This window comes from Oncorhynchus kisutch, linkage group LG7, assembly GCF_002021735.2.
Source record: "Oncorhynchus kisutch isolate 150728-3 linkage group LG7, Okis_V2, whole genome shotgun sequence".
In the NCBI taxonomy this organism is placed as follows: domain Eukaryota; kingdom Metazoa; phylum Chordata; class Actinopteri; order Salmoniformes; family Salmonidae; genus Oncorhynchus; species Oncorhynchus kisutch.
The window spans coordinates 17,834,919-17,854,599 of NC_034180.2; the positions used below are offsets into that span (position 1 = coordinate 17,834,919).

The 19,681-nt window shown below is 42.1% G+C and overlaps 1 protein-coding gene across 8 annotated transcripts in view; it reads left to right on the forward strand.

The window, feature by feature from the left end:
• LOC109894261 (SAM and SH3 domain-containing protein 1-like) overlaps positions 1 to 19,681 on the forward strand; it is a 79,471-nt gene that overhangs the window by 39,169 nt on the left and 20,621 nt on the right. For 5 of the 8 annotated variants that reach the window (XR_002255857.2, XM_020487614.2, XM_020487610.2 and 2 more), the window contains exons 2-4: positions 18,492 to 18,626; positions 18,887 to 18,937; positions 19,391 to 19,446. Coding sequence is in view for 7 of the 8 variants with exons in the window: in XM_020487614.2 (XP_020343203.1) it covers positions 18,492 to 18,626; positions 18,887 to 18,937; positions 19,391 to 19,446 (242 nt within the window). In the remaining variant the exon portion in view is untranslated. Of the gene's footprint in view, positions 1 to 4,415; positions 4,569 to 18,233; positions 18,328 to 18,491; positions 18,627 to 18,886; positions 18,938 to 19,390; positions 19,447 to 19,681 lie in introns of those variants that run through there. The other 3 variants (XM_020487616.2, XM_020487615.2, XM_020487612.2) reach the window with 3 other exon arrangements.

Genomic DNA, 19,681 nt, shown 5'->3' on the forward strand with positions numbered 1-19,681 from the left:
TCATATAAGGAAATCAGTCAATTTAACTAAATTCATTTAGGCTCTAATCTATGGATGTCACATGACTGGGAATACAGCTGTGGAAGTTCTATGACCAGGTTACGAAAAAAACAAACACATTTTTATTCAATATCTAGCATAGGCCTCTGTGTGAGCGACTCACATTTGGCTGGTTTAAACCTGTCAATGTGTGTTCAGTCACTTCAATGCGTAGACACCACCAGTCTCCTGCTATGTTTCCAGCTGGTGTTGGTTGAGATTGTGAGGCTGAACGAAAGATGCAGTAACATGCATTTCATTTCATATTTCCAATAAAATGAGACCGTTTCCAATCTAAATGGATAAGATCCAACTGAGTGACAAAACTTATGAAAATATCATCTCACCCTGAATAATGCAGAATACTTCAACCAAAAGGATTCACGCAGAAATTATGGGGAAATGAACAATTTAATGGTTGTGAATTCGAAATCTTGCTCTAAGTGCAACCTCCTGTTGCAGGTCGTATTAAACACACTTTTAATAGCTCTAAAATGACAGTAAGGTCTTGATGAGAAATGGTCAATGTCATATTTCAACGTTTGAGGATTCATGAGCAATATCTCTGAGTCTTTGTAGCTAATAGGTAAACTATGAAATTATAAAATGGAAAATTGTACACACTGGCCAAATATACTGCGCATCATTTCAGGAAGGTATAAATCTTTTCACTGGATTGTAAATCAGAATGTAGGCCCATTATTACAACAGAAAAAGGCAACAAATGTACAACGTGTTGATTTGTAGGTTTCATTGAATCTTAACGAATGTTTATTTTCTGTTCCATTGGTTTGCAGCCTTATCTAGCATGTTATAACAAGATTGACAGCATCCCTGTCTCTCCTGGGAGCTCTTTCTTTGCCTCTCCCAAGGTGTGGGTCTAGTAGAGAAGTTAATTCCCACAAATATTAACACGGCAAACCAACGTGTTGTGGATGGGCTGCTGAAATCTCAGGGGACTCGCTGGATTTGTCCCAAATGGGAATAGGGTACCATTTGGGACAGACACCATGCGGGTTGATTACCATTGCATGAAGCCAGATGAAATGATTTCTGCACCTCTGAATTAAACATTGTTTAGGGCCAGGAAAAATCCACTGACAGGCTCCTTAACCATACAGATTTCTGTGTGGTTATTTTCTGTGTGTCTCTCGCGCTCTCTGCATGTGCCTCGCTCTCTCTTGTTGAATTTTGAAGGGGCTCTCTTGTCTGTGGAGATGTTTTTGGGACATTCTGTCCGCTTGTTAGAAATGCTCTGCATTTGTTCCACTTATACCCATCTTCTTTTAGAGTTTAATTCAGGCCCTTTTCAACAGTTCTGTTTTATCCGTGATTCTTTTAAAGAAATTATATTTGAAAATAAATGTATTAGCAGCCACCCGCTGTGGGATGTTCTTCCATATAGCAACAGCCTCTATGTGGAGGAGCTCATCAGTGGCTGATATGCATAACGTTATGACAAGGACTAACGTACTTGATTTTTCTGTGTGGTAATGCCTCTTATTGTCTCTTATTGTTTTGTAAACAGTCCATGTCTGTGTGGATGGGAGAAAGGTGATGTTAATAGAGGGGGAAGGGAAGATGGAGGGGGAGGAGGAGAGAGCGAGGGTGGGGAGATAATGTGATTTCAGATTAGGTCAGAATGAATAAGCACTCTTCAAAATCAGTATGTTGCTGTGACTGAATGACAGCGTGTCACAGTGGTCCCTCATCAACCTCAGGCCTCATTTGGGTCAAAATCCACTTAGAGCAGCTAGCCTCTACAGGTTCTCCTGCTCTCTTGTTGGGGGACTGTGCACCTCTCTCTCACACTAAAATGGTTAACGTGGAATTCTTCTTGCTCTCAATCTGCGTCTTTCAGTCTTTTCAAGTGTATTTAATAGAAGTCTTAAGACATTATTGTACCCCTTTACAGACAGACAGAGCTGCTAAGGTAAACCGACTCCTACCATCGCTAAGGTAAACCGACTCCTACCATCGCTAAGGTAAACCGACTCCTACCATCGCTAAGGTAAACCGACTCCTACCATCGCTAAGGTAAACCGACTCCTACCATCGCTAAGGTAAACCGACTCCTACCATCGCTAAGGTAAACCGACTCCTACCATCGCTAAGGTAAACCGACTCCTACCAGCCCGGTGCAGATGAAGTCAGGGGAATTTATGATCATATTCAGGGGGAACTGGCAGACCCAGACAGACAGCATACCTCCGCCTGTCCATCCCCCGGTCCCCTGGTGCACTGAGGTGACACCCTGCGCTGTGTATCCAGGCAGAAAACTGCCCTCTGGCACAAGCTGCCTAGCGTTGCTGTGTGTGTGTGTGGTGGGGGGTGTAGAGGCAGCTCGTACCTGCCTCACCCCATCTGCCCCTGCACTATAATCTCAGGCACCGATCTAATGACTGGGTTCCTGGCTACCCTGCCATAGCTCCTGAGTGGCGCAGCGGTCTAAGGCACTGCATCTCAGTGCTAGAGGCGTCACTACAGACACCCTGGTTTGAATCCAGGCTGTTTCCCAACCGGCCATGATTGGGAGTCCCAAAGGGCGGTGCCCAGCGTCGTCCGGTTTTGGCCGGTGTAGGCCATTGTTCTTACCTGACTTGCCTAGTTAAATGAAGTTTCAATAATGTTTTTTTTATGTATTTTTTAAATAGCTTTGATGTACGCTGGAGGTACTGGGGTTAATATTAGAAGACAGACAAGGGATTTCCCCACCCTTTGTCTCATACAGTAGGCGCGAGTAGGCTTATATTGGGGCCAGTCACGGAAGGTCAAACAAAGATATGCATATTTGTTGTGGATATCAAAAATGTTGAATTTAGTCCCTGAGGGGGGAAAGGCATCATACTGTTAATCTCCAGAGTCATACTGTGGTGATTTTATTACTGCAGTAAACTGTTCTATACCTGTAAATCGGACTTTGTTGATTTTACCTGTAGATGTTTATTGATTGTGATTGATGTTTTGTTTTAGGAGGATTAAGAGATTCTCACCAGAGGCTGTTGAGATTGGCACCCTTGCCATAAATAGTTGTTTGATCTTATAAATACATTATGCATTGTCCTCTTGAATGGTATGCATTCCTTTAGAATACTTTTTTCAATACATTATTTAGAAAGGCTTCCCACTGATGGCCGACCGTTGTTTTCAAGGTAATCTACTCGCATTCACGTACACCATTTCCGTGGTCGTTGACATCTGCTTTACAGAGACGATAACACTTGCGCACGTGCACTCAGTGCGCACTGGAGCAAACGCGAACAGCCACGATTTAAAGTCATCCAGAAGCATGGCAGACATTGGATGGTCATATAAAATGTTAATACCTTCGGCTATCAGTGATAGAGAAAGAAAACCGGCCTCGAAGACAATTGCTGGAAAAATTATATGGGTATTTTTGGCACAAAGGTGATAACCATGGTGTCTTTTTAGGATTTTTTTTATTGAACTTCTCTATGTGAATTAACCTTTTTGGGCTCAACCAGCTAAACTGCAGTACCAAAAGTACTCTGAGCACAGTGGAACGCGTCCTTCCAAACCAGAACCCTGGCCCCCTGATCTACCCTCAGTTTCCTTCACCCTCTGAAACAAGAAGGGGAGAATCTCTGAATGGGCTAGTTGTTGCCTTTTGCTGCCCTCTGCTGGTGGTCAGTGAGACGTTGGGTTGAATGAGCATCACTAAATCTTGCCCCTTTTTTCTGCTGTTTCTAAGTTCATTTTGCACCATACTCATTTAGCGTCAAATATGTCTGGTAGAAAGTCCTCATCCGTGCTTGAATAACCTTTTTTTTGTGGTTAAAACTCGTAAAACAGCAGGAGATTGTTTGGAGGATACATGTGTTCTACACACCAGCCAAGTCACTCCAGATTCAATGCAATGTTCCACATTCGTCCAGGTATTCAATACTAGCCTCTAGGGGCAAAGGTGAGCACTTACCATCAAGTAGGCTCATGGCTTGCTAGTGATGGTTGATGGGTATAAGCCGTGACCTCCGTCTCCGAGGATCACGGGTTCAATCTCAGTGCTTGGCACTCTTTTTTTTTTTACCCAATCCCGAGCCTTAACCCTTACCTTAATCATTTGGAATTAATGCCTTAACTTATCGGTCGAGTTGTTTCTGTTTTAACCCTATCCAAAAATGTAACCCTTAACCAATCGGAATGAATGCCTACATATAATTTGACCCCCCCCCCTCCCCCTAACACTCAGTGGTTTATGTTATCTAGCTGTGAGTCGGTGTGTATGGCAGTGTGCTGTCCTTGCAGCTGGGGCAGCGAGCTCCACCCCGTTCCTTACAGCAGCCACACGCACACAGAGCCACACCTTCACTGCAGCTCCAGCGTCATTCTGTAGTCGTCCCCTGGCTATATATCATGTGTGTTGGACACTGCTCTTTGAGTTGCATTGTTCTCCCCTGACTGTTCTGAGTGGTGACTCAGTCAAGTTTGAAAAGAGAAAGAGGAGACTGACTGTCGTTCCAGCTGTGTAGCACAACTGGAGAACATAACAAACAGGCTGCCAACTTGTGGTGAGTTTAGAATTTAAGGAGCCCCTTTCTTCTCCCATTACTCTCTCTTTCTCTCAGCTGGGAAATACGTTTTATTTTTTTGTTAGGTTTTTGCAGATACAATTAGAAGTTGAGTTTAACGAAGGCTGTTCATTTAGTTTTGGTTTGCCGACGGTATCCTTCTCTCAGAGGATGAAAAGTCATGAAGTTCTTTAATGATGAAAACGTCTTTCGTGGCTCTGAGCTCGCCTTTTTTATTCGCTGAATCTGTGGTTCCTTCCCTTAGTTTCGTCCTGTTTTGCCAAGGTGTGTAATGGTGTGTATGACCCTGCTTAAAGACTGTGTTGTGGTATACATGATAGCTATGATGTATGGTATGACCCAGTCCCCTGTGATTAGACTGTGTTGATACATGACACAAAGGGATGTGGAGAATGATACGGTGGACAGAGGGATGCGGTAAAATGTATGCCAAACAAAAAAGTCAATGATTGCTAAGTTAAACAAACTATACAAGTCTGTGCACAAGGGCGACTTTTAACCATTTCCACTGAACATTTTTTTTTACAAAAACACGTTTTCTTTGAACAATGCAGATGCAAAGTTTGGTAACGGAATGACGCGTCAACGGCACAAACCGTCGTTCTGTTTCCAAACTTTGCATCTGCACTGCTCTTCAAGTAAATATTTTTGTAAAATGTTCTGTTGGTGTTAAATTTGCCCTTGTGCATAGGTTCATTTTCCATCTAAAAGGACCCATGAGCACCAACATGTGATGTTCATAGGCGCTTGTCAAATCTGGAGTCGAACGAAAGCTAAGAGTCTGTTTTTTTGAGAAATTTAAGGCATACACTACCGGTCAAAAGTTTTAGAACACCTACTGCACTTGTTAAAGGGTTTTTCTTTATTTTTACTATTTTCTACCTTGTAGAATAATAGTGAAGACATCAACACTATGATAACACATATATGGAATCATGTAGTAACCATTTAAGTTTTAAACAATTCAAAATATATTTCAGATTCTTGAAGTAGCCACCCTTTGCCTTGATGACAGATTTGCAAATTTTTGGCATTTTCTCAACCAGCTTCATGAGGTGGTCACCTGGAATGCTTTTCAATTAACAGGCGTGCCTTGTTAAAAGTTCATTTGTGGAATTTCTTTCCTCCTTAATGTGTTTGAGCCAATCAGTTGTGTTGTCACAAGGTAGGGGTGGTATACAGAAGATAGCCCTATTTGGTAAAAGACCAAGTCCATATTATGTCAAGAACAGCTCAAATAAGCAGGTGTTCTAAAACTTTTGACCGGTAGTGTGTATATATACATTTGTCAACCATTTGTATATCCTAAATATTAGAGAAATGCAAAGGCTTTTCAAACAGATGAAAAAGGGGTCTTTTTTTAGAAAACATCAACCAAAAAAATCGAAAGGTTTTAGAAATTCATCAAGACACAAATGTTGAAGTAAAGACCCCTGCCAACTAATATCAACACTTATAAATTATTAAGTGATTAATATGTGAAATTCTGTTACCAAATTGTTTACAACAGTTCAGAAAATCAGTAAACGAATTACTGCAATTGAATTGGCTACAATTCACAGTTGGGTCACCTGCTATACAGTCCTCCCTTCCACTGGCATACTGTTACGTTCAACTCATAAGTGTTCTTTCTCTTTCTGTCGTCTGGACAACCCCTCCCTTTCTCTCTCTCGTTAAAATATCACCTATCCTGGCTCTTACTGACATCTACCATAACACCTACCCTCAGGACACGAGTCAAGGAAGATCGTTTGTCTTCACAGAGATGTTCCATATCCAATCGTTGTCAGCTGGTAACATGACACCAACACTCTCCTTTTAACTCCTCTGATCTGATGAGACCCTGTTACAAGGGGCTGCCTCAATTTACTGCTTTGTTATAGAGAGTTAGTTTAGAGATGTAAGGAAGCCCTGATGCTTTTGTTAAGTAGTTTCTATTGGGATTCCCCCTGTCAGGACATGCACAGGGCATTTTCAACCCATCCATACTGGCCTACAGTTTGTCTGAGTGTCAGAACAAAGGTGCCATGTTATGGCTTTCCCTCTACTCTCTGACTGACAAGCATCAGACTGTTGTATACTAAACAAAGTATTTAGCATGATCTTGACTGGGAAATATAACCATGAATGTTACATTCACAAGAGCATAATGTAAGAAGTGAAGACTATCTAGACATTTCTTTGTTTAATACATTTTAGCAGACTCTCTTATCCAGAGGGACATACAGTAGTGAGGGCATACATTTTCATACTGGTCCCCTGTGGGGATCGAACTCACAACCCTGGCATTGCAAGTGCCATTCTCCACTAACAGCCACATGGGACCATATAGTACAGTACCAGTCAAAAGTTTGGACACGCTCATTCAAGGGTTTTTCTTTACTTTTTACTATTTTCTACATTGTAGAATAATAGTGAAGACATCAAAACTATGGCATAACACATATGGAATCATGTAGTAACCAAAAAGGGTTAGGGTTAAAACTGTTAAACTGATAAACATATCAAAATATGTTTGAGATTCTTCAAAGTAGCCACCCTTTGCCTTGACAGTTTTGCATACTGTTGGCATTCTCTCAACCAGCTTCATGAGGAATGCTTTTCCAACAGACTTGAAGGAGTTCCCACATATGCTGAGCACTTGATGGCTGCTTTTCCTTCACTCTGCGGTCCAACTTATCTCAATTGAGTTGAGGTCAGGGGGATTCTGAAGGCCAGGTCTTCTGATGCAGCATTCCATGCACACCATGCCAAATAAGCACTGGGGGTCATGAGATATAATGTGGTCTGACCACAATGGACTGGTTATAAGAAGCATGCAGTGGTGATCTGTCTGTGATCTAACAGTACTATGCCTCTCACTGGGCCACAGCCTATTCATTCATTCCTCAACTCAACTGTTGAAAAGAAAAGCACTGCGTCCCAAATGGCACCTTATTTCCTATATAGTGTATTATTTTTGACCCGGAGCCTTATGAGCCATTATAGGGTCCCATTTGGGACGCAACTGGATTTCAGGCTGTTTCTGACCTCATTGCATCATGTCATTTAAGCAAATCAATGAATGGTTCCCTTTTCTGGACAGTTGAGCCAGTCAGTCACACAGTACCATACCACGAGAAGGAGACAAGTCAGCCTACAGTATTGGTAGTCACAACACAGGACTGTTCGGGAGGGTTTTGAATTATCAAGGTCCTCACGATACAATATTATTACGATACTTAGGTGCCGATATATGTATTGCGATGCTCACAATTCTATATGTATTGCGATTCGATGAGCCAGACATATTGCTCACCATATGTCTGCTGCAGAGGTACAAGAGAGCCATGAGAACACATTTTGATCAGTCATGGAAGTAAAAGTGCTGAAAACAAATTGGCTCCCTGTTTAGAAAGATGGAGAAGGGGTTTTGTCAATACAATATATCATAAAAAATAATATCCCAATGTATAACTTTTTTTTCACCCATCACTGTTTGTGGTAAACTATTAGCATGCGAACCCCTTGAAATTCCCCCCTTTTTTTAAATGAAAAGTAACAGATTAATCTTTTCTGAGTTTAGATCTAAGGTTGTGGCAAAGTGTAGACACATTTGCATACACACAAGGGAGTGGTGAGGGACGAATACCCTTTTTAAGTGAATTTATAAGATTTCATAAACAGATTTGAATATTTTCAGATTTATTTATGTCCTCTTTATACTTTATCTAGTTGTAGGGTTGGTAAATTTCAATTCAGGAATTTAAAACCGATTTAATTGGAATGGAATTTACCCCAATCACGTGTTTAAATCACCCCTTAAATGTGTCTGCATGCTTTGTGGTTTGGGTGAATTCCATTTTAACTTTGTCAATTCAGTTGACTGCCTGTGTGTTTGTACTTGAAGCCTGTAGTCTGATGAGACAGTTAGGGCATATAATGGGATAGTGTTTATTTCTCTGTTCTGACTGATGACCGTAATAGCCTCATTCGAGTGCTCACAACAACAACCCCTGTCATGTGATGTAACAGGCTAAAGAGGACATACTGTAGGAACCACAGCAAACTGCATGAAATATTAAATCGAAGAGCGTTTTCAGTTTTGAGCTACAGTTTGAATCCGAGTTCGATTTATTTGATACATTCAACGTTTATTGGACAAAAATGATCAAGTTAAATCCATCTATGATTATCACAAAGCATCACTTGTGTGTACCAATCATCATATTACTTTCGCTTTGGTCTTCTAACATACCAGAGTAAACAATAGCTGCTCTAACTGCCATGTGAATAGACTATATTCAGTAGCCTATATCCCCCCCCCCCCCCCCCCCTAATCTACATTGGATGAGCTCATAAATGCGCTGCTACTCACAATTTTTCAAAGATACAATTTTATATATTTGTCACATGCTTCATAAACAACCGACGTAGACCGACGGTGAAATGCTTACTTGTGTCCTTTTTCAACAATGCAGAGCTAAAGATTGAAGCAATTCTATTTAAAAAATAGTGATCTGAGGAATAAATACACAGTGAATAACAATAACGAATAAAAATAACATGGCTATATACAGAGTACCAGTACAAAGTCGATGTGCAGGGGTATGAGGTAATTGAGGTAGGGGTAAAGTGACTAGGCAACAGGATAGATAATAGACTTAGCTGTAGCAGCAACGTATGTGGTGAGTGTGAAAGTGTGTGTGTGGCGTCAGTGTGCACATGTTATGTGCGTGTGAGCATACAGAATGTAGTGAGTGTGTGGGTAGAGTCCTTTTTGTGTGTGCATAGTCGGTGCAAGAGAGTTAGTTGGGGGAAAAAGGTAGTCCAGGTAGCCATTTGATTAGCAGTCTTGTTTAGCGTTCGGAAAGTATTCAGACCACTTACCTTTTTCCACATTTGGTTACTTTAGACTCATTCTAAAATGTATTACATATTTATTTTCTCATCCATCTGCACACAATACCTCATAATGATGAAGTCAGATTTCTAGAAATGTTTGCAAATGTATTCAAATAAAAACCTTATTTACACAATTATTCAGACCCTTTATTATGAGACTTGAAATTGAGCTCAGGTCTATCCTGTTTCCATTGATCATCTGCAGCATTGAAGGTCCCCAAGAAAACAATGGCCTCCATCATTCTTAAATGGAAGAAGTTTGGACCACCAAGACTCTTCCTAGAGCTGACCGCCCAGCCAAATTGGTCAGGGAGGTGACCAAGAACCCATCGGTCACTCTGCCAGAGTTCCTCTGTGGAGATGAGAGAACATTCCAGAAGGAAGAGTGGCCAGACGGAAGCCACTCCTCAGTAAAAGGCACATGACAGCCCGCTTGGAGTTTGCCAAAGGGCACCTAAAAGTCTCTGACAATGAGAAACAAGATTCTCTGGTCTGATGTAAGCAAGATTGAACTCTTTGGCCTGAATGCCAAGTGTCACGTCTGGGGGAAACATAGCACCATCCCTGCCGTGAAGCATGGTGGCAGCTGTGGGGATGTTTTTCAGCAGCAGGGACTGGGTTACTATTCAGGATCGAGGGAAAGGGGAACGGAGCAAAGTACAGAGATCCTTGAGGAAAACCTACTCCAAAGCATTCAGGATCTCAGACTGGTGCGAAGTTGAACCCGAACTAACATCTCTGGAGAGACCTGAAAAAAGCTGTGCAGCAACGCTCTCCATCCAACCTGACAGAGCTTGGGAGGATCTGCAGAGAAGAATGGGGGGAAACTCTACAAATATTTTATTATTTTAAGAATGTGAAATGTCAGAATAATAGTAGTGATTTATTTAACCTTTTATTTCTTTCATCACATTCCCAGGGGGGGCAGAAGTTTACATACACTCAATTAGTATTTGGTAGCATTGCCTTTAAATTGTTTAACTTGAGTCAAACATTTTGGGTATCCTTCCACAAACTTCCCACAATAAGTTGGGATAATTTTGGCCCATTCCACCTGACAGAGCTGGTGTAACTGAGTCAGGTTTGTAGGCCATCTTGCTTGCACACGCTTTTTCAGTTCCGCCCACAAATTTTCCATGAGGTCAGGGCTTTGTGGTGGCCACTCCAATACCTTGACTTTGTTGTCCTTAAGCCATTTTGCCACAACTTTGGAAGTATGCTTGAGGTCATTGTCCATTTGGAAGACCCATTTGCGCCCAAGCTTAAACTCAAACTGATTCAATATATCCACATAATTTTCCAGCCTCATGATGCCATCTATTTTGTGAAGTGCACCAGTCCCTCCTGCAGCAAAGCACCCCCACAACATGATGCTGCCATCCCCGTGTTTCACGGTCGGGATGGTGTTCTTCGGCTTGCAAGCCTCCCCCATTTTCCTCCAAACATAACGATGGTCATTCTGGTCAAACAGTTATATTTTTGTTTCATCAGACCAGAGGACATTTCTCCAAAAAGTATGATCTTTGTCCCATTTTTTATGGCAGGTTTGGAGCAGTGGTTTCTTCCTTGCTAAGCGGCCTTTCAGGTTATGTTGATATAGGACTCGTTTTACTGTGGATATAGATATAGAACTTTTTGGACTTTTCAGACTTTTTGAATTTTCTGACTTATCTGACTTTTTGAATATTCGGACTTCTGGGATTGATCTGCACTTTTCACGCCCAAGTACGTTCATCTGTAGGAGACAACGCGTCTCCTTCCTGAGTGGTATGATGGCTGCGTGGTCCCATGGTGTTTATACTTGCGTACTATTGTTTGTACAGATGAACGTGGTACCTACCTTCCGACGTTTGGAAATTGCTCCCAAGGATGAACCAGACTTGTGGAGGTCTACAATTTTATTTTGACTTACCCATGATGTCAAGCAAACAAATAGGCACTGAGTTTGAAGGTAGGTCTGGAAATACATCCACAGGTTCACCTCCAATTGACTCAGGCTAATTGACATCATTTATCAGAAGCTTCTAAAACCATGGAATTTTCCAAGGTGTTTAAAGGCACAGTCAACTTAGTGTATGTAAACTTCTGACCCAGTGGAACTGTGATAGTGAAATAATTTGTCTGTAAACAATTGTTTGAAAAATTACTTGTCATGCACAAAGTAGATGTCCTAACCGACTTGCCAAAACTATAGTTTGTTAACAAAACATTTGTGGAGTGGTTGAAAAATGAGTTTTAATGACTCCAACTTAAGTGTACGTAAACTTCCGACTTCAACTGTATTAAGGGAGTAGGGTGCCATTTGGAAGAAGTGGTCGTATCAATATGGGGATATCAAAATGTGATTCAGCAGCATAGTCTCACTCAATGATGCCATCTCCTAGTCCCTGTTATGCAGCGTAAAGATTGTAATCGAATTGACATTGTATTCTAAGACATTGACACACTGTTATTACACTGAACAAAAATGTAAACGCAACATGCAACAATTTGTAAGATTTTATTGAATCGTAGTTAGTATGGAAAGTCAGTTGAAATAAATTCAACAGGCCCTAATATATGGATTTCACATGACTGGGAATACAAATATGCATCTGTTGGTCACAGATAGCTTAAAATAAAAGGTAGAGACGTGGATCAGAAAACCTGTCAGTATTTGGTGTGATGCCATATACGCGATCTGCCCGGTATAGTTGAAACGGTGAGTCATCCAAGAAGAGCACACTTCTGTAGCGTGCCAAACTGCAGTCAGGTTAAGAGCCTGGTGAGGAGGACGAGCATGCAGATGTGCTTCCCTGAGATGGTTTCTGAAAGTTTTTGCAGAAATTCTTCGGTTGTGCAAATCCACAGTTTAATCAGCTGTCTGGGTGGCTGGTCTCAGACGATCCCGCAGGTGAAGAAGCCAGATGTGGAGGTCCTGGGCTGGCATGGTTACACGTGGTCTGCGATTGTGAAGCCGGTTGGTCATACTCCCAAAATCTCTGAAACAACGTTGGAGGGGGCTTACAGTAGAGAAATTATCATTAAATTATCTGGCAACAGCTCTGGTGGACATTCCTGCAGTCGGCATGCCAGTTGCATGCCCGATTTAACTTGAGACATCTGTGGCATTGTGTTGTAACAAAACTGCACATTTAGTGGCATTTTATTGTACCCAGCACAAGGTGCACCTGTGTAATGATCATGCTGTTTAATCAGCTTCTAAATATACCACACACTAACAAGGACGTATGCAAATTTGTGTACAAAATTTGAGAGAAACAAATGAAACATTCCACCAACACTACACTATGTTGCGTTTTTATATATTTTTTCAGTGTATATACTGTACGTTAAGGCCAGGCTCCACACCCCAGTAGGAATGTTGTTTTACCTTAATCATATCACAATCAACTTTGACCAGTTGATTGTAGACAAATATAATATTTTTTTGTATACTTAAAAAAACAAAATATTTTATAAAAGATGTGCAAATTAGGTGCTATCTGATAAATGCATCTTATGCATATTTTCTTCTGTTATAGTGAAGCCATTAAAACTATGAAATATCACACATGGAATCATGTAGTAACCAACAAAGTGTTAAACAAATCTAAATATATTTGAGATTCTTCAAAGTAGCCACCATTTGCCTTGATGACAGCATTGCACACTCTTGGCATTCTCTCAACCAGCTTCATGAGGTAGTCACCTGGAATGCGTTTTAATTCATTAACAGGTGTGCCTTGTTTAAAAGTTAATTTGTGGAATTTCTTTCCTTAATACATTTTGAGCTAATCAGTTGTGTTGTCTTTAAGGTAGGGGTGGTATACAGAAGATAGACCTATTTGGTAAAATACCAAGTCCATATTATGGCAAGAACAGCTCAAATAAGCAAAGAGAAACGACAGTCCGTTACTTTAAGACATGAAGATCAGTCAATCCGGAAATGTCAAGAACTTTGAAAGTTTCTTTGAGGTGCAGTTCTGAAAATCATCAAGCGCTATGATGAAACAGGCTCTCACGAGGACCGCTACAGGAAAGGAAGACCCAGAGTTACCTCTGCTGCAGAGGATAAGTTCATAAGAGTTACCAGTCTCAGAAACTGAGTTCAAGTAAGACACATCTCAACATCAACTGTTCAGAGGAGACTGCGTGAATCAGGCCTTCATGGTCAAATTGCTGTAAAGAAACCACTACTAAAGGACACCTATAAGAAGAAGAGACTTGCTTGGGCCAACAAACACGAGCAATGGACATTAGACCGGTGGAAATCTGTCCTTTGGTCTGATGAGTCAAAATGTGAGATTTTTGGTTCAAACCGCCATGTCTTGGTGAGACTCATAGTATACATGGATGATCTCCCCATGTGTGGTTCCCACCATAAAGCATGGAGGAGGAGGTGTTATAGTGTGGGGGTGCTTTGCTGGTGACACTGTCAGTGATCTATTTAGAATTCGAGGCACACTTCACCAGCATGGCTACCACAGGATTCTGTAGCGATATCCCATCTGTTTTGCATTTATTGGGACTATAATTTGTTTTTCAACTGGACAATGGTCCAACACACCTCCAGGCTGTGTAAGGGCTATTTGACCAAGAAGGAGAGTGATGGAGTGCTGCATAAGATTACCTGGCCTCCACAATCACCCGACCTCAACCCAATTGAGATGGTTTGGGATGAGCTGGACTGTAGAGTGAAGGAAAAGCAGCCAACAGGTGTTCAGCATATGTGGGAACTCCTTCAAGACATTCAAGCATTCCTCATGAAGCTGGTTGAGAGAATGCCAAGAGTGTGCAAAGCTGTCAAGGCAAAGGGTGGCTACTTTTAAGAATCTCAAATAACACTACTTTTTTGGTTACTATATGATTACATATGTGTTATTTCATAGTTTTTAGTTTTTAATCTACAGTGTAGATTAAAAAGTTTTCTCATCAATCTGCACACAATACCTCCATAATGACAAAGCAAATATAGATTTCTAGAAATGTTTGCAAATGAATACTTATAAAAACCATCGTTGCTGCACAGCTATTTTCAGGTCTCTCCAGAGATGTTTGATTGGGTTCAAGTCCGGGCTCTGGCTGGGCCACTCAAGTACATTCAGAGACAGTGTCCAGAAGACACTCCTGCATTGTCTTGGTTGTGTGCTTAGGGTAGTTGGAAGGTGAAACTTTGTCCCAGGTCCTGAGCACTCCGGAGCAGGTTTTCATCAAGAATCTCTCTGTACTTTGCTCCGTTCATCTTTCCCTCGATCCTGACTAGTCTCCCAGTCCCTGCTGCTGAAAAACATCCCCACAGCATGATGCTGCCACCACCATTCTTCACTGTAGGAATAGTGCCAGTTTTCCTCCAGAAGTGACACTTGGCATTCAGGCCAAAGAGTTCCAACCTGGTTTCACCAGAGAATCTTGTTTCCCATGGTCTGAGAGTCTTCGGTGCCAACTTCAAGCGGGTTGTCATGTGCCTGTTACTGAGGAGTGGCTTCTGTCTGGCCACTCTAGCATGAAGGCCTGATTGGTGGACTGCTGCAGAGATGGCTGTCCTTCTGGAAGGTTTTCCCATCTCCATAGAGTAACTCTAGAACTCTGTCAGTTTGGCCAGGCTGCCAGCTCTAGGAAGAGTCTTGTGGTTCCAAACTACTTCTATTTTAAGAATGATGGAGGCCTCTGTGTTCAGACCTTCAATGCTGTAGCAATTTTTTGGAACCATTGTCCAGATCTGTGCCTCAACACAATCCTGTCTCGGAGGTCTACGTACAATTAATTTGACCTTGGTTTTTGCACTGACATGCACTGTCAACTGTGGGACCTTACGTAGACTGGTGTATGTGCCTTCCCAAATCATGCCCAATCAAATTGAATTTACCATGGGTGGACTCCAAGTTGTAGAAATATCTAAAGGATGATCAATGGAAACAGGATGCACCTGAGCTTATTTTATAGTCTCATAGCAAAGAGTCTGAATACCTATTGGGGAGAAAAAGGGGGTATATATATATATATATATATTTACCACTTTATTTTTTTCTCCCCAATTTCGTGATTTACGATCTTTGTCATCACTGCAACTCCCCAACGTGCTCGAAAGGCAAAGGTCAAGCCAGCTGCGCCAATGTGTCGGAGGAAACACCGTTCAACTAATGACAAGTCATCCTACAGGCGCCCGGCTCGCCACAAGGAGTCGCTAGAGCGCGATGAGCCATGTAAAGCCCCCCCCCTAGCCAAACCCTCCACTAACCCGGACGACGCCGGGCCAATTGTGTGCCGCCCTATGGGACTCCCCTAATGACACAGCCTTAGATTGAACCTCAGGCTGTAGTGACGCCGCAACACTGCGATGCAGTGCCTTAGGCCACTGCATCACTCGTGAGGCCTAGCCTAAATATTTTTGTTTTGTTAAAACTCCAGGACCTGACTTGTCGAGAGTAGATTGTGGATAAATACAAAAATATATCTCTATTTGTAAAAAACAATCTTTAGCGCATTTTTCAGAGTAAAATGTTATGTAGAACACAAAATTTACAACATATCAAGAATTCCGTCTGGGAAGGTCCGGAGAATATATCTACGGAGGATAACCACACAACATTTGGTGAATGCAGATGCTTCTGAAGCTGAGAAAAATGAGATGGTGTTTGGGAAGTCTGACTTTTGGGATGCCAAAAGCCTATTTAGACCCAATCAACATGTCTTCAAAGTAGGTTACTAAATGTAGTCCACTTTTTAACATTCTCTGTGAAATGGGCTTTGAAGTTATGTGGAATTCAATGTAGTGAGCTTTGAAATTATTTGTTTCCATTTTAAAGTGGTTAAAAGTCATAAAAATGGTGATGACGGTAGTATGGTAAATGAAAGAAAATAAACTCAGCAAAAAAAGAAACGTCCTCTCACTGTCAACTGCGTTTATTTTCAGCAAACTTAACATGTAAATATTTTTATGGACATAACAAGATTCAACAATTGAGACATAAACTGAACAAGTTCCACAGACATGTAACTAACAGAAATTGAATAATGTGTCCCTGAACAAACGGGGGGGGTCAAAATCAAAAGTAACAGGATTGAGATCCGGGCTCTTCACTGGCCGTGGCAGAACACTGACATTCCTGTCTTGCAGGAAATCACGCACAGAACTAGCAGTATGGCTGGTGGCATGCTAGAGGGTCATGTCAGGATGAGCCTGCAGGAAGGGTACCACATGAGGGAGGAGGATGTCTTCCCTGTAACGCACAGCGTTGAGATTGCCTGCAATGACAACAAGATCAGTCCGATGATGCTGTGACACCCAAGACCACGACGGACCCTCCACCTCCAAATCGATCCCGCTCCAGAGTACAGGCCTCGGTGTAATGCTCATTCCTTCGAAGGTAAACGCAAATCCGACCATCACCCCTGGTGAGACAAGACCACGACTCGTTAGTGAAGAGCACTTTTTGCCAGTTCTGTCTGGTCCAGCAACGGATGGTTAATGCCCATAGGTGACGTTGTTGCCGGTGATGTTTGGTGAGGACCTGCCTTACAACAAGCCTACAAGGCCTCAGTCCAGCCTCTCTCAGCCTATTGTGGACAGTCTGAGCACTGATGGAGGGATTGTGCGTTCCTGGTGTATCTCGGGCAGTTGTTGCTGCCATCCTGTACCTGTCCCGCAGGTGTGATGTTCGGATGTACCGATCCTGTGCAGGTGTTGTTACACGTGTTCTGCCACTGCGAGGACGATCAGCTGTCCGTCCTGTCTCCCTGCAGCGCTGTCTTAGGCATCTCACAGTACGGACATTGCATTTTATTTCCCTGGCCACTTCTGCAGTCCTCATGCCTCCTTGCTGCAGCATGCCTATGGCACTTTCATGGACATGAGCAGGGACCCTGGGCATCTTTCTTTTGGTGTTTTTCAGAGTCCGTAGAAAAGCCTCTAGTGTCCTAAGTTTTCATAACTGTGACTTTACAGCTTACAGACGGTAAGCAATTAAAGGGTTTGAACACCGTTCCATAGGTGTACGTTCAATAATTGTTTATGGTTCATTGAACAAGCATGGGAAATGGTGTTTAAACCCTTTACAATGAAGATCTGTGAAGTTATGTGGATTTTTACGAATTATCTTTGAAAGACAGGGTCCTGAAAAAGGGACGTTCATTTTTTTTATACATTTACGTTCACTTTCATTAAGTTGTTTTCATTGTTAGGTTTACTTTTTGAAAATACTAATGTTAATGGAACAAAATATCAAGATATCAAAAAATTGATAGGTAGATGCATAAATGTAATTTCAGCCTGTGGAGCCTGGCCTTAAATGATTTCAGCCTGGCTCTGTAGGACAGTGAACCAATATCACTATATTATTAATTTTATACATTTATTTTGGGAGATGAAAATCCTTAGCAATACTTTGAAGACATTTGCAGGAGATGAGTCTGCAAAAGTTCAGAAATTTTTTCCCACCTTTTTCTTCAGCCAATACAACAAAGGGCACTAAGGGACACAATAGTCGGAAGTCTCTGCAGAGTCATGTGTAGGTCTGGAGGTCCTGGGTTTCTGTCAAGGAAAAGGCGCTGTTCCTACTGTTCCTGATAATTTATGGTACACTGAGCTGTGTCTATGATACCACAGTGACTCAAGTTGATCCTGTTGACTGTGTTGAGGTCAAAGAGAACTGTAGCTGCGTCACAATGCTTCTCCCCCCTCGCTTATGCTTCTGGGGTCACAGCTGAGGAGGTCTAGAGAGTGTAGGGGTCATGGGCAACTGGGGAGAGGCAAGGACAGTAGCTCAGAGACACACCATTCGGTCTGGCCCTGGTCACAAACACACTTTGCTGGTTCTCTACCACTGCACATTCCTATGGCTTCTGATGTTGATGCCGTAAAAAAAAAACTATGGTCAGTTTACTTGTCTTCTGTTTTTCTGTTGTACTGTATGCACTGAATGTGAGTCTAATGTAATGTGATTGCTTATGCTGACTCTCCGTAACATGCAGATCCTTACTATGTGGTGAGGTAGGACTTCCTCGCTGTTCTTACGGACTATGTCTTCTCTGTTTTAGGATGGCTCGTTGGGAACCTTTGAGGACTTGGCTCAGGAGTACTCAGAGTATTACAGCACTTCTCTCACTGAAGTCCAAGACAGAATGGAGGAGATCTGCAAACGCAAACTTGTACAAGTTGCAGAGTCAGAGATGGTACGATCATATATTACATGTTCAGTGTGATACAGAATACTATGTTTTTTTCCATCTGTGGATACCCACTTTGCACAGACTTCGTTCTAATTAAAATGATCTGGAGGAAGCCTTTAGAAATGTGGTTTTCATTTAAATCCTCTAATATGTGTGTGAGTTTAGGGTGACATGTTACAATTTTGTCCATTTCATTTATCAAGATATTTATGTTTTGAAATGCTGATTGACTCAGATCCTTAATTTGCCTCTGTGCGTTTCAGGAAAAGGTTGACTTCGTGCCCACATCACTGCAGCTTCCCTCACAGATCCAGGTGACGGACTCCTATTCTCCCTATTGGTTTTGACCCTATTGTATGTTCACCCTCTGGGAGGAGGGATTTCCTCAGCCCTGGTCCTGCAGACATAAGAGCTGCTATGAACCAGATCACAGCCCTGTCATTATGGCATTATAACATCTTGGTTTTCCTTGATCACAAATTCCCGTTTCACTGTCTGTAATGAAAACTCTGTGGCCTTGTTATTTGTAATCCATACTGTTAATATGTGTCCGGAAATAACATTTTTTTTAAATGCACCCGAGGAATGTGCACTGTAGCCTTTTTGTGGCCAATGAGATGCACATTAAGAGTTCCAAACCAAATGCCTGCCAGTAAGCTAGACTGTGGTTCCTCGAAGTTTGTCAGTTTCCATTGCCTTCCTGCCTGCCTGCCTGCCTGCCTGCCTGCCTGCCTGCCTGTCTGACTGCAGTGCTCTGTTCTCTACAGGATTCGCTAGGGCTGAGCAGCAGTAGCACTGTGTCCACTCCCGAGACAGAGAGAAGGTAAGACCGTAGAGATACTGAAGTAGTCGTCAACGGTTTTGTCTCCTCTTTGTGTGGAGTGTACCGTGTGTTATATTGTGATGTCCTCATGCTGTATGTAGTTGAATTGGTGTTGTCGATCAGAGACGTAGGAAAGTCATAGCAGTCCCATACATTGTCTTCATGTCCTAGTGAAATGAGTTATGTCTTTCTATAAATTGACAAACTCCTGGGAGGTATTTTGACGACTCTACAG